Source organism: Pogona vitticeps, chromosome 6 (assembly GCF_051106095.1).
Source record: "Pogona vitticeps strain Pit_001003342236 chromosome 6, PviZW2.1, whole genome shotgun sequence".
NCBI lineage: Eukaryota > Metazoa > Chordata > Lepidosauria > Squamata > Agamidae > Pogona > Pogona vitticeps.
This window is the reverse complement of record NC_135788.1, coordinates 21832207-21846228: the sequence shown is the minus strand read 5'-3', so window position 1 is coordinate 21846228 and position 14022 is coordinate 21832207. Positions and strand designations below refer to the sequence as shown.

The 14022-nt window shown below is 40.3% G+C and overlaps 1 protein-coding gene across 2 annotated transcripts in view; it reads right to left on the bottom strand.

Moving 5' to 3' along the window:
- Window positions 1-14022, bottom strand: part of CUBN (cubilin) — a 153057-nt gene that overhangs the window by 105227 nt on the left and 33808 nt on the right. For both annotated transcript variants that reach the window (XR_013537787.1, XM_020806644.3), the window contains exons 16-21: window positions 11014-11176; window positions 10702-10892; window positions 5010-5166; window positions 3939-4117; window positions 2147-2309; window positions 331-547 (exon numbers count right to left, since the gene is read on the bottom strand). Coding sequence is in view for 1 of the 2 variants with exons in the window: in XM_020806644.3 (XP_020662303.3) it covers window positions 331-547; window positions 2147-2309; window positions 3939-4117; window positions 5010-5166; window positions 10702-10892; window positions 11014-11176 (1070 nt within the window). In the remaining variant the exon portion in view is untranslated. The remainder of the gene's footprint in view (window positions 1-330; window positions 548-2146; window positions 2310-3938; window positions 4118-5009; window positions 5167-10701; window positions 10893-11013; window positions 11177-14022) is intronic.

Here is a 14022-nt window from a genome sequence, read left to right as displayed (position 1 = left end):
CATGTTTTAATTTAGATATCTAAATAAGGTCACTAAGTATGTCAGAATTCATTTTAAAAACATTTCTAGAGCCCCAATGACAAGAAAAATGTGACTGCTTATACATTATACATCAGAAGAGAAGGAGTGGATAAGTAGCGAAAAAGGAAGGATGAAGCACCAATTAAAAGGGAGCAATGTATGATGATGGACACAACTTCAAAGACGGTCCCAATTAATTTAGGCCATCTAATGGCAGAATTCTATGCCCATCTAGTTGGAAAGGAATTCTATGGGATAATAAATATACATAATAAATTCTGGCCCAGATCCCATTAAATGTATACATACCTTCCCAGCTTTTTCATAGTGCTGTTGTCGTAGATTTCAAGGTAATCCTTGGAGCAAATGTAACCAAATTCAATATTAAAATATGTGAAGGTCAGATGGATTAAGTTACCAGGCTGTACTGAGATGGTCCATGTACATCTGATACCATGCGGGTAGTTGACTGGATAGCCAGGACTTGCAATAGTTCCAGAAGATTCTGTAAGAGTTCCTCCACATGCTACAACAAAGGAAAAAAGAGTGTTGCAATCAAGACAGAGGATGTGGTTCATAAAGAGCTAGCATGTTGACTATAAGCCCGAAAAACCCACAACAACTATAAGTTATTTCTTTGAAAGTTTGCTAAGGCTGCAATCCTATATGCACTTACTTGACAATAAGACCCATTGACCTCAATGGCAGTACTCAATAGACATGAATACCATTGCATCACATAATTGTTTGTTTTTATTTATATTTTGCCCTTCTGAAAAATTGACTAACTATAGGGAATGGTAAAATGAAACACACAGTAAAATTATAACACTGAGGTCTTTTTCCAAATGAAGTGAAAGCTCCTCCTTTCTCCTACTTGGTTGAGGAAGAGCATGGCATTTACTAAAAGTCACATCCAAACTTTGCTTTAAAATGCTACTTTTCTGAAAATTATTGCTCAGGAAATCCTGGGTCTACTTTCCTGCTGAATCTTCTCTTTTAGAGCCTTCTTTGGTTTTGATCGTGTGTGTGTGCACGTGCATATTTTTGTGCTAAATGAAAGCTTTTGAGTGCCGAAATGAACTTAAATCTGAAGTGCCATAGAACCGAACTCCACTCCCCCAGAACAAACAAGGACTAGAAACAAATCATGACTTGAGGAGGGAATAAGACATCATGGAAGAAGCGGTGTCCTAACTGAGACAAGGGGAACGCTGTACAGATGATGGGAGAAATACCACCATCATGAGTGAAGAATCAGGTATATGAAGGCGAACAAACACTCTGTCTCTAGAACACCCCTCATAAAATCAGTAACAATCAGTAGAGAGAAATAAAATTCGTGATTAGAGAGGCTGTGATATTAATGGTTCTCACAAATGCTCAGATGAACATTATCTGATATCAAAAGGTCAGTTAAGTTGATGCCAAATATACCTCTCATGAAAGGGTATTCCACAGTCTGACCACTGATGTGGAGAAGGCCCTCCCACCCTATCTACTCCACTTACTGCCAGGACAACAAGATGTGCCTTTCTCAAACACCTGGGCAGAAGCAGGCTAATATAGGGAGAATAATTACTTCAGAATCCTGGACTTCAAGTGGTTTGGGGCTCTGTAGGTCAATAATGGCAACTACGTAAGGGAAATTACACAAGCCTTCCCCCCACCCCTCCAGCAAGCTTTCCTGCTTTCTCCCAGTTCCACACCAGTGACATTGGGTACACAGCAAGTCATGTGCAGGACACACAACAATGGGCTCAAGTTAAAGGAAGCCAGATTTCGGTTGTATATCAGGAAAAACTTCCTAACTGTTAGAGCAGTATGACGGTGGAACCAGTTACCTCGGGAGTTGGTGAGTGCTCCAACACAGGAGGCATTCAAGAAAAACTGAGATAAATCAACTGGCAGACATGCATTGATTGTATTCCTGCATTGAGCAGGGGGTTGGACATGATGGCCTTGTAGGCCCCTTCCAACTTCACTGTTCTATGATTCTATGCGTGCTCTTACATGTGGGGGTTTTCTGTTGGGTTTTTGCCATTATATTTTAATTACATGGGTTTTACTGTGCCATCCCTAGCAGATTTGGTAGGAAAGGAAGGATAGTGGCAGCACCATTTACCTGCATCAAAAGACTTGTATTCAGCAAGGAAGCCAAGGTTGGTAATGGATGATGCACTGAATTTTACATAAAGATAGTTCTGGCTAGACTGAATAACTGATGGAACTGTTATACCACAATATTTTCCTAAAGCAGGAGAATTCACACTGTTGCCATCTCTGACCTGCAGAGACAAAATGTTCACTTTCCATTAAAATTGCTGTAGATTAGATGCAATGTGGCTAGCAATAGCTCACTTCAGTGAGGATTTAAAGACAGGAGTGGACATATCATTCCCTTTCAGTTGCTTTCAGATGCTAATTAATCCAGTTATGAGTTTGTTTCATCCCATTTTTCTATCAGTTTAAAATATTTTTTAAAAAGCCTTCCCAGACATTTGCATGCAATTCATTTGTTTGTTTGTTTAACTTAAGTCCCACCCAACTAGTGATGAGCCACTACTCTGGGTGGCTACACAAAAGTAAACCCAGGTACAGAAACAACAATAAAAACAATAAACATAAGGGGAAAAAAACAAAAGCCAACTCAAACCCTATTATCTAACAGACATCACCTAACTTTCAGGTTGGTGGATTGACTGAACACCAAACAGGAAACAATCAACCTAGGACCATCACAGAGATACCTAAAAAAATGAAATTAAGGAATGCAGCTTTCCAAGGCCTGTGTAAAAAGCCAGGTATTGATTTGTTATTTTATGCTAATTTCTCCTGATACTGTTATGTGATTTTGCCTTATACACACTTTTGCAATAGCTTTTTTAAATGTAGTTTTAAAACTGGTTTTTTTTTCAGAGTTCAAAAATATTTATTTTCAGGATCACAACATCAATGTAATCCCAAAACAACTTTTTCAGACTTTAGTTATTTTTACAAATATATTCATTTTGCGAGGAACATTTTCCCACTATGCACATTCTTGCTCACAAATACATTTTTTAATTGAAGTGCATTTCAAAATTTAGAGAAGTGAATAAAAAATAATAGCTGTGATTTTGTTCATATACTGATTCAGGAAGTGCAAGAAAGGTAGTTGTGCATTAAATGTGAACTGAACAAGTTCCTCCACCACCCCTAATTTGAGACAAAAATTCTGAGTTCTTAGAATGATTGGAGATGTGTCCAGATAAACAGGGAAGACTTACTGAACTAAGTCAAATCATATACATCACCATCTATAAAATGCGGGCATAATATCATCCATGCCAAAATTTAAAGACCTCTACACTTCTCTTGTTTTTGTTAGTCACATCAAACCTATAACAATTCCAATAGGGTTTTCAAGGTACATGAGATATTTAAAACTTTATCATTGCTACCCTTGGGGGTTTTCATGGTAATGTTAGGATTTGAACCCAAGCCTCCTGAATTCTAACCCAGCACTCTGCTATACTACACTGCTTCACATTATGCAACTTTCTATGCATCCTGATGAACTCGGTTTAAGGAAGAACAAAGCCATCAAAGCTACTTGAAAGATCTCTTCCTTTTTTATTCCCACCTCCAAGTCCATTCCATGCTGATTCCATGCAGAAACAACAAAAGAAAATGTCTATGTGTATTTTAGTGCACATTTTCTAAATTAAACTGTTATTCAGTGCATGTATCCATTGTCTAAAGCATGTCTATGTACATTTTAGAACACATGTAGCTTTTTAAAGTTTTTAGAACATATGTAGCTTTTTTAAAGCCACCCCGAGTAGACATTTTCTAGAGGAGTGGGGTAAAAATCTAATAAATAAATAAATAAAAATAAAACTGGACATGTTAAATTTCAAAAATTGACCTTTTACCTCAACATAATCCAAGGCACAGTTTGTGACATTACGAATGCGAAAGTCAGTGAAATTCAAAATCACTACATGGCCTTCTGGTTGGGAGATGATCCATTCACAGATCTTGTCATGAGACAATGCCCTCATATAATAGGGAGACCTGATGACACCATCACCAGACAAAGTTCCCCCACAGGCTGTCCAGAGAAAGGGTGAATTAGTCATTACTCTGACAAGGCATTTCAGTTCATGCATGAAATCATTTCAATACAGAATGCAGCATCAGAAAACTCTGTGGAACTAACAAGCATCACATTGAGAAATAGTGCAAGACATGTTAATAAAGTGTATATTTGCAGCCCTTTATTGGATTATTATTTATTTATCTGGTATATTTGAAGACTTCAATACAATGCTTAGGTGTACATTTTGTATTATATTATATATTAATATTTTTTAAAATTTTAGAACATAATAGTTTTGTTTAAAACAAAAAAAACCAATAGATTGAAATGCATTCAGGCAGACCGTTGTTGATCCCTCTCTCAAATATATTCCCTTTTCCAGGGGAAAAAAATGTTTTTGCAAATTTTGGCCCAAATGTTTGCACCTTTAAAAAAGCAAAGAGTGCAGCTTATATACTGCCCTACATTGCTTAAAGCATTCTCTGGATGGTTTACAGTTTAACTATGCATTGCCCACACACACCAGCAAGCTGGACACTCCATTTACCAACCTCCGAAGGATGGAAAGCTGAGTCAGCTACCTGGGATTGAACTCAAGTCAATTGGCTTCAGTACAGGAAGTTCCTGCTTTAAGCCAATAGATCCCTTTGAGTTCAAAGGGGATGGGGAACAAAACAGATATCTATCCCAGATATAGGCAGGGTAAAGATAATGGATAATAATGATCTCAGTTGTTTCCCAAGGGAAAGTGGAGGGCACTCTGTACCACTTCTATCATCATCATCGTCAACAGTCACACATGTTTTGAGTGATCTCAGTTGGCACTTCATCAACATACTGGGGAGCCAAATTCCCAGCACCATAGCCAGGGTTCTCGAACCCACTAAATTCTACCAGTTCTTACCAACATCGTAAACAGCCCTGAAGTTTGACTTGTGGGCTGAAGTGTCAGACTTGAACCTGATCCAGAGACTGTTGCCGTTGGAATTGAGGGCTGGAGGAGGTACGTTGCCACATAACTTGCTGATTAAGGGAGACATCTCGGTGTCGCCATCTAGGACCTAACACATCAAAGTCAATGAAATCACGTAAGATCTGAACATAAAACTCCAAGGGGAGACTTGTCACAACCACGTCTTCAGTTGCCAGAGACTGGTATGCATACCAGATAGAGGTAAAAATGGTCATGCCCATGTCATGACTGAGCCATGACTGTTCTCTTGAAACTCACACATGCACACGTACACTTTACTGTATATACATGCAGAGAGATAGCAATGCAACACCTAGAGCAAATGAGACATTCATACATCAGATGTCATAATTTCTAGGTAGGCTTGAACCCTGAAATGGTAACTGAAGTGCTAATAGAAATAGCAATGAAAGTAATAAAGCATCTTAGTCATCATAGCTTGGGAAATTTAGGTTTTTTGAACTGATAATCATGTTGCCTAAAGCAGGGGTCCCCAACCTTGGGTTTCCAGATGTGCTTGGACCTCAACTCCCAGAAGTCCTGGTCAGCAGAGGTGGTGGTGAAGGCTTCTGGGAGTTGTAGTCCAAGAACATCTGGAGGCCCAAGGTTGGGGACCACTGCTCTAAAGGATTCTGAGAACTGCAGTCCAAGTAATAAACTTTTATGAGCTCTTCTAGAAATATAGTGTGTCACCATCCTTGTTTTCTGTTTCTCCATCCTTCTAATCAGACTCCTGTATAATGTGAATGACTCTAGGGTTTTGCAAGAAGGTATGCTCCCTTAATGATAAGAATATTTGTTCATTTAAAAAAAGAGGATTGAAAGTTGAATAACTGGGATAAAATTTACAGAATTTAAAACATACATTATATGAATGCTAAACCTCTGTCTTATGTAACACGCCATGTTTGAGAACAGTGGATTTACAGAGAATACCATAATTCCACTGCACAGATGCCAGGATCTTTCTGGTTTGTTTTTAAAATGTTAAGAGTGTGACCAATAAACTCCTTGAGACTTATCTGCTTGCAGAATTAAAACCCATAGATCATACACAGGAATGATCTCCTGGCATGAAATGTACAGCGTTGCCATAGAGAGATATCTGAGCAGAATTTTCTTTGGATTTTTGGCACAAATGGCTGCTTGCCTCTCGTACTGTCAGTTTAAAGTATAAACCACCACATTTCTGAAATGTCTGCATCATTCAACAGTGCGGAAGTACTGCATGAAACTGCAATTTGTTGTTCTTTTGCGCAATATGTACAACACATGCCAGTGGAGCTGGCAAGAGGAACTACTTAGAACAGTTAACCTACATTATGTTTGAAATCCAGTAGTAAGCTACAAGAGCAGGTCCATTGAATCTATAGAACTTAAAAATGAATTAACTCACCAAATCCCCACTGATTCAACAGGGCTACTCTGGCTGAAACTTACTACTAGATTTCAGCCCATGTATGGATGCAAACAATGTATAGTATAATCCAGCACCCCCCCAATCTGGAGATCTCTTTATGTGCTGGACTACAGTCCCTATCAGCAGCAGCATAATGATAGAACTGGTGTATGAAACATCTGGAGGACATTATTGTGGGGAATGCTGATATAACCCATAACAGGATTCTTTGCAGCACTGGTTCTTAACCTTGGGTTACTCAGGAGTTTTGGACTGCAACTCCCAGAAGCCTTCACCACCAACTGTGCTGGCTGGGGTTTCTGAGAGTTGCAGTTCAAAAACATCCGAGTAACAAAAGTTAAGAACCACTGCTTTGCAGGATTCTCTGCTAGCCAGATAATTCTGATATTATATAGATATATAAAAAGTGATCACACATGCAACTATTGTTCCCATTCACAAGCTTTTACTGACTTAACCGAGCAGAATTGTTCCAGAAATTCAAAGCTCTGCACCTTTCTGAGAGATTAAAACTTCCCCTCTTATACTTCCTGCTGACACAGCAAACTGTGTACCTCCATGCTAGCAGCTATGTAATGTAAGCTGCATATGAGTATTCCGAGGCTTTTCAAAAGGTGGAGCATTTTTTAAAAAAGCCATTTCCTGAAGAATTTCTCCCAATACTACCTTTAAATGAAACCAGTATAGAGCAAGTGTCAGGAAATAATCTTTGTTTGCAAGGAGAGATTTCTGACTGTCCCATTTCATGGTATTGAAATGCACTTGGAAGGAAAGGAAACTATCCATTGTCTCACTGTTAAAATACTTGGTGCAATAAAGATGTCAGCTTGCTGATATTGGCATAGAAATCTGCGCTCCCTGCCCTCAATTGCCTGGATGTGCAAGGAATCAGGATATCAGGGCAGAAGTACAGAAATTACTGCCAGAACAGGAGCCCATGGGAGCACACCTCTGTTTTGTGGAACTGGTCCCAAAGAGCAAACTAAACACCTTGCCAAATGAATCCAAAACTGATGGTGTCCCATACAAATGGTTTTGTTCCTCTTGCTGCTGCGAATTTTGCTAACATTTCATCATCAATTAGGGAAGGGAATATGAGCCCCGAAGAAACAAAAGCTGTCTGTTTTCATCATGCCCTGGGTTTCCTCCACTTTGTTGATTAATTAAACTTCATTCCAGCCATTGTCAAAGGAAGGAAGGAAGGAAGAAGTGGTGTTATGACAATAACAAGAAATCGCGACTCCGTTTATATTAAATATAGTTCACAGGAACTTTTCACATTTTTATTCTCAAAGGCAGGCTTACAACTAAATTCAGGCAAATGAAGTTACAGGATGCCTAAGCAATGGTTGAAACCTAAAAGGGTTCACATCAGGGGCGTGATGTAAACGAGGGGGAAAAATGTGACTGCTATTCTTCGAGCAGCCAGTTTCATGCTATATAACTACCTCCCCCAACCTGGTGCCTTCTGGATCTGTTGCATTACAACCCCATCATCCTCAGCATCACTTGTTAAGGAAGGTGATGTCCCTTACTGCAGTGGTCCCCAACCTTGGGTCTCCAGATGTTCCTGGACTACAACTCCCAGAAGCCTTCAACACCACCTCTGCTGGCTAGGATTTCTGGGAGCTGAAGTCCAAAAACATCTGGAGGCCCGAGGTTGGGGACTACTGCCTTACTGCATTGCTGCTTTTTAAAAGAATTGAAGAAGAATTAATCTAAAAGCAGATTTACAACAGCCCTATGATACAAGGATACCTGTAAGGGGCGTGGGGCAACACTCACGTCTCCTCCCTGCGATATCCTTGCATATACAGCCCCCACCCTCCAAGCCCCCCTTCTCTGTTGATGAGTGGGGAGATCTGAAGTGGGCGTCTACTCGCTTTTCCTTGAAAGTAGATAGAAACCTACACACGGCTGGGCACAATGTTTAATCAAAGACCTCTATTCCTATTCAAGCCAGTGAAAGTAGACTTCACCCCAGTCATGCATGGATTTTCCCAGTCAGCACAGGAAAGGCATGGGTAAAAGGGAATGTTGGCCTAAACTCTCCTGTTATTTGAACTAGGAAGAGAAACACTGTTATGGGCCCCCACTCCATCTTTCATCCTATATCTTTTTGCCTTCTGTGCTGCCGCCACCATGTCTTGCTTCTTGGCCTCGGCTTACCTACCATGCACCATTTCTGTCTCAAGCAGCCTATGTGGCTGGCACATCATTGGGCAATACAGCCCTTCTCTGTAAAAACCAGCTAGCTGCTTTCAGGGACGGTATTTGGTAGTGGTAAGGTATGCACAACAGCAACGCTTGGAAAGAGTATGTAATATTCAACACGCTAATGTTAAAATGGCAGCTGGCAGAATAGCTCAGTGGTTCAGGTATCTGACTGTGGAGCCACAGGTCATGAGTTCAATTCCTCACTGAGCACTCTGGGAATAGAACCAGCCTGGGTGGCTTTGGGCAAACTGCACAGACCCAGGTTGCCCCAGAAGAAGTGCATGGTAAACCACTTCTGAGTATTCACTACCTAGAAAACCCTGAAAAGTTTTGCCATAAGTCAGAATTGACTTGATGGCACATCATCATCATCATCATCATCACACCACCATCACCACCACCACCACCACCATCATCATCATCATCATTGATAAATGGTTAATTTTTGCATAAAATATGTGCTTATCTTTTAAAAATATCACATGAAAGCAATATTAAAGTGTTTACAACAGTACAGTGGTGCCTCGCATAGCGAGGTTAATCCGTTCCGGATTAACCTTCGCTATGCGAAAACATCGCTAAACGGGACTAAAAAAGCCATAGAAACGCATTGAACTTCATTCAATGCGTTCCTATGGCTTGAAAACTCACCGTTAAGCGATGTTTCTCCATAGCGCCGCCATTTTCGCGCGCTCGGTAAGCGAGGGCAGGGCGCGAAAATGCGGCGCGGACCTTCCGGCGGCCATTTTGGAACCGCCGATCAGCTGTTCTCCCCCGCTTCGTTTTGCGAAGATCGCTAAGCGAATCACTTAGCGATCATCGCAAAGCGAAAAATCGCCATAGGGGCCATCGCTGAGCGAATGCTCCAGCGATGGCCCGGACCCCCTCGCTATGCGAATTCATCGCATAGCGAAGCACTCGCTAAGCGAGGCACCACTGTACTTCTAAAAAGGTTACTGTTTAGATCCATCAGTTTGTTCATCTTCTTGTTAACGCAAAAGTTAACACTGAATCTAACCTGTTAGTTCCATGCTGTAGGCCTCCCACTGGTATCACAGGTCTTCTCTCTCGGTTCCTCACTGCCAGGGTTGACTTCATCTAATGGCAGGCCATTACAGGGCACTTACAAACCTGACTCTCCTCCCCATGTTGCTCCCATCTTACTCAGTCATAATTAGTGATGGGGACGAATATAAAAACAGATCAGTTTTTCCCACGAATATAGCCGAGTCGTTAAATATTTGTTGATCCATATTTGTGGGTTCCAGAGACCCCCACGAATACGAAGGGATGAATATTTACCTGTTTTTATTTGTCCATATTAAAAAACAAAACAAAACTCATTCTGCCTACCGGCTGCCAATCAAGCAGAAAGGCAGCCACCACCCCACACAAGCACCCAATACCACAACCTACCACCACACCCTTCCTTACCTTAGGCCCCATGCCACGCCACCCACCCCCACAGACATCCTCTTACGTTAATCGCTGCTTCCGAGGTCTTCTGGCCTTGCAGCCAGAAGACATGTAAAAATGAACACTGGCTCCCCTTTGCAAAGATGGCTGCTGCAGCTTCATTTAGGTTAGGGAAGCTGCAGCTGCCATCTTTGCAAAGGGCAGCCTGGATTCCCTTAGCCTGTCTCAAGGGAGTCCCTGATCCAATGTTCACCAAACTTTCAGAAGTTGTAGAAAAGCATCTGAGGAAGCTTCCCTGCAAATATGGTGTCTGTAGGCGGTTGAGGGCCAGTGTTATAGCCACCTAAAGTGCAGACAAATCAACAGCTCGATCTGTCGATCTGTCGAAGAATATTCGTATATTCATATTCGTTGATCCGTTAACCTTGATGAATAACGGATCAAAACAAAACACCATTTTTTTTATTTGTCCCCATCTCTAGTCATAATGCTTAGAAAAGAGTTATTTCTCATCTAGTCTGGCCAATGCTCACTTTTTCAAAATAAGAAAGGGTTTTAAGTCAAAATCACCTCAATATAGCTCCAAGAGCAGCCAGGATGACTTTCTAGTTCCAGGTGTGTAAAATTGAGAGAGATTTTTTCACCAGGTGGCTGTCGGATGATGTAGATGCATTGTCTGTTGTTAAGATAAGAATTAGGCCAGTAGGGGGACGTAATAACTCCACTGCTGTCTGTATAGTTTCCTCCACAGTTGGGATCCGCTACCATGAATGAGGAAAAAGAAATGATTATTCAGCATCAGATGATGCTCTTGATAGCCACATACAGTAGTTTGTTCCATCAAGGGCTAGAATTGTAGGCACTACAAAAAACAATACATACCAGGAGATGTGGTGTATGTGATGTGGAAGCCTCTATCACTACCAAACGAATCAGAATGAAAGTGAACCCAGCCATAGGGGCCTGTGGTCTGAAGAGGAGGTGGTAGGCCAGAATCACAATATCTTCCGAGAAGGGGATCCTGAGGGAGAAGCCCATCTCGAATCTAAATAAAAGCAGAGAATTACAACATGTGCATTACATCACACTCACCCCATACTTATGCAATGGCCTTTTTGCTTCTCTCAGGCTACGTCATGCTTGCAGTGTTTTAGAATAACATTTAATCTCTATAATATTTTTTGTCTTAATATTTGCTGATTATTGAGCAGGTGTTTCAAATATAAAGATTCTGTTGTTTATAGTGGTGTTGTTTTAACTTTTAGCTACCCTGGAAATACATGGTATTTAAGGAAATGATTATTGATACACACGTTCATCTTTATATCTAGAGAGTGAAACAGAAAAAGATATAGATGTATTGGAGTGTGTGTATACACTCCAGGCATACAGACATGCACAAAGGAGACACACATAAAGAGACATATATTATTTATGTACAAAAATACAAATGGGCACATTGACAGTACAGCTGGGGAGCTAACTCCATTGATCACAGGGGAACCTCTGAGGACTGGCTGGGCTTGGATTTACACTCCCAAAATGATTTTTGAAACCCCTCATGTTAGATACTTTTAAAGGAGCCTTAGAGGTTGGGAGCAAGAGGTACTGAAAAGCAAATCTTGGGTGTGCATTCTCTGTTGCTACTAGGAGTGTTGTGATATTACCATCCTGGATTACCATCACAATTTTTAGTGTCAATCAAATGAGCAAGCAGGACAGCAACTCTAAAGAGGGTGGGGTGTGAAGTGGTGGATGATGACCCATCACTTCCAAAGGCCTCTTGGCTTGAATAAGGCAAGGCAGGATTTGATGTGGAGAGAGAATTTTTCTCTAGCAGTTCTATCAGTGATGTTTTGTATATTTTTCCTTTTTATCTTTCCCCTCCAACCGCTTTCGGGAGAAAGAATTAACCCAGTCCAACATAACTGAAGAGCATAATACTGACATCTCACATAAGAACAAAGGCACTTTGAATCCAGCAGATTCAAGCTCACTTCCAACACTACCATACCCTCAGAACATTATTTTGGGGTTCATGAATGATGGTAGATCTACATATACTGGATCTCCATAGCACACATGCTATATCCTACACCTTCTTCTGCACTATCAACAAAAGGCCACTTCTGCCACATCCAGACCTGTTTCCAGCCAGTGACTTTGGAGTTTTGCCTTTTATAGATAATAATTCTGCTCGTAAATAACATAGAAATTAAAATAGAGAGATATTTCTGAAAGTTTTGAAAATAATGTTCATTATTAGTTATTTAAAAATACTCGACTTCTTTTTATTTTTTATTTATTTTTTGATGAAACAATGTATTAGAAAGAACGGTCCTTTACTCCTTTTTTTTTATTGCATGGCTCATGCTGTGTATTACAACACAAGTAGTATTTCCGTAGTTTGAACCTAATCTCCTAGGAAGCTTTCCAAACACAATCTGAGAGAATAATTTTGCTGTAGACAAAGATGTACTCATGGTCTAAATGTTTTCTAAAACATTTACATCCTGGCAATTCCCATAGCATTTCCCATTCATGAGCAGAGCTCCTAAATAATTCAACATCTGCAATGAATTACTATGCAAGTCAGACAGGTTTCATTTGATGATTTTTAGATGACATTACTGGAATAATTTGTTTATAGAACTGTGTCAATGCTGCTACTATGATCGGATATCTAAATGAAAGACCTGTTACAACAGAAGCCAAGATAATCGTCACAGACACTTTGGTGTTTGAATCATATCTTTGATAGTTTATTTGAAATATAAGGTAATGTCATCTTAAAGTAGTAGGTATTAAGTCTATTGTGTCTTTCACGGTTGGCTCTACCATTAGCTGAAGTGAGGCAATTGGCTTGGGCAGAGACCTTTAGGGTCATAAAAGAGCAGGAAATTGTTAGTTTTTAATTTATTGTGGTTGTAGACGTACTGCCAAGTTTGAAGATAGGTACTTGTGGATTTTTTTATCTCACAGATCAAAAATTAATCTGCTGGCTTTGGAAACTCAAAACTGAATTGGGCACATGGGAAAGGGCAGTATTTGACATGCTGCTCCAGCAACAGAGTATCTTCAGCCAACTGTGTCCTCATTACACTTTTTAGCCCTGCAATTATGCCTGTGGAATCAACAAAATATGCCATGAATAAATGCAGATATAGGCATAAGCCCCATTCAGCCATTAATTTTGGGTAGAGCAGCACCAAGATGTGTCAGACTGGCTCCACTCTGATTTGCTCTGTGTAGGTGGCCAAGACCCTGTTGGTTTTTATTGGAAAACAGAAGCTGTGGTCACACCAGTGAAATATTCCCCTGTGGTTACGCAGCTTTTAATCCACATTCCTGTTGTGCTTTGAGATCATGTGGTATTTATTTCAGGATGTGCATCCCAATGTGTTTTGGGGTTACCAAGTTATTTCCTTCCAATTCAACAAGCACCTAAAACTTCTTGCTGAGACCGTTTGACAGAAGTCAGCTGACACATTGACACAAACACCATGGACATTTTTTTTAAAAAATTACAAATATTTTAAAAGGACATGCATGGTGACAGTAGTTCAAAAATGTTGAGATATGATCATTCAAACATGCAGCAATGCAATTTTTTTTTGAAACAATATTTGATCCACAACAAAAAAAGTTGAAGCTTCTGGCTGAGCGAGAAATGATCCACAGTTAGTATCCTTGCAAGGTAAATGATTTGCTAATAGCTGGGCATCATGTGACCACAAATTTAAATTGCAAAATCAAAAAGGGAGAACTAGAAAACATTTTGTTGGTGTGACCATGGCTTGATTTGAAAGCGGGGCCTCGGAGTTCCTCTTGAAATATTTTGAAAGTCACTCCCACCATTGCCATCCCCTATTTTGGTTTTGCTATGTGTGG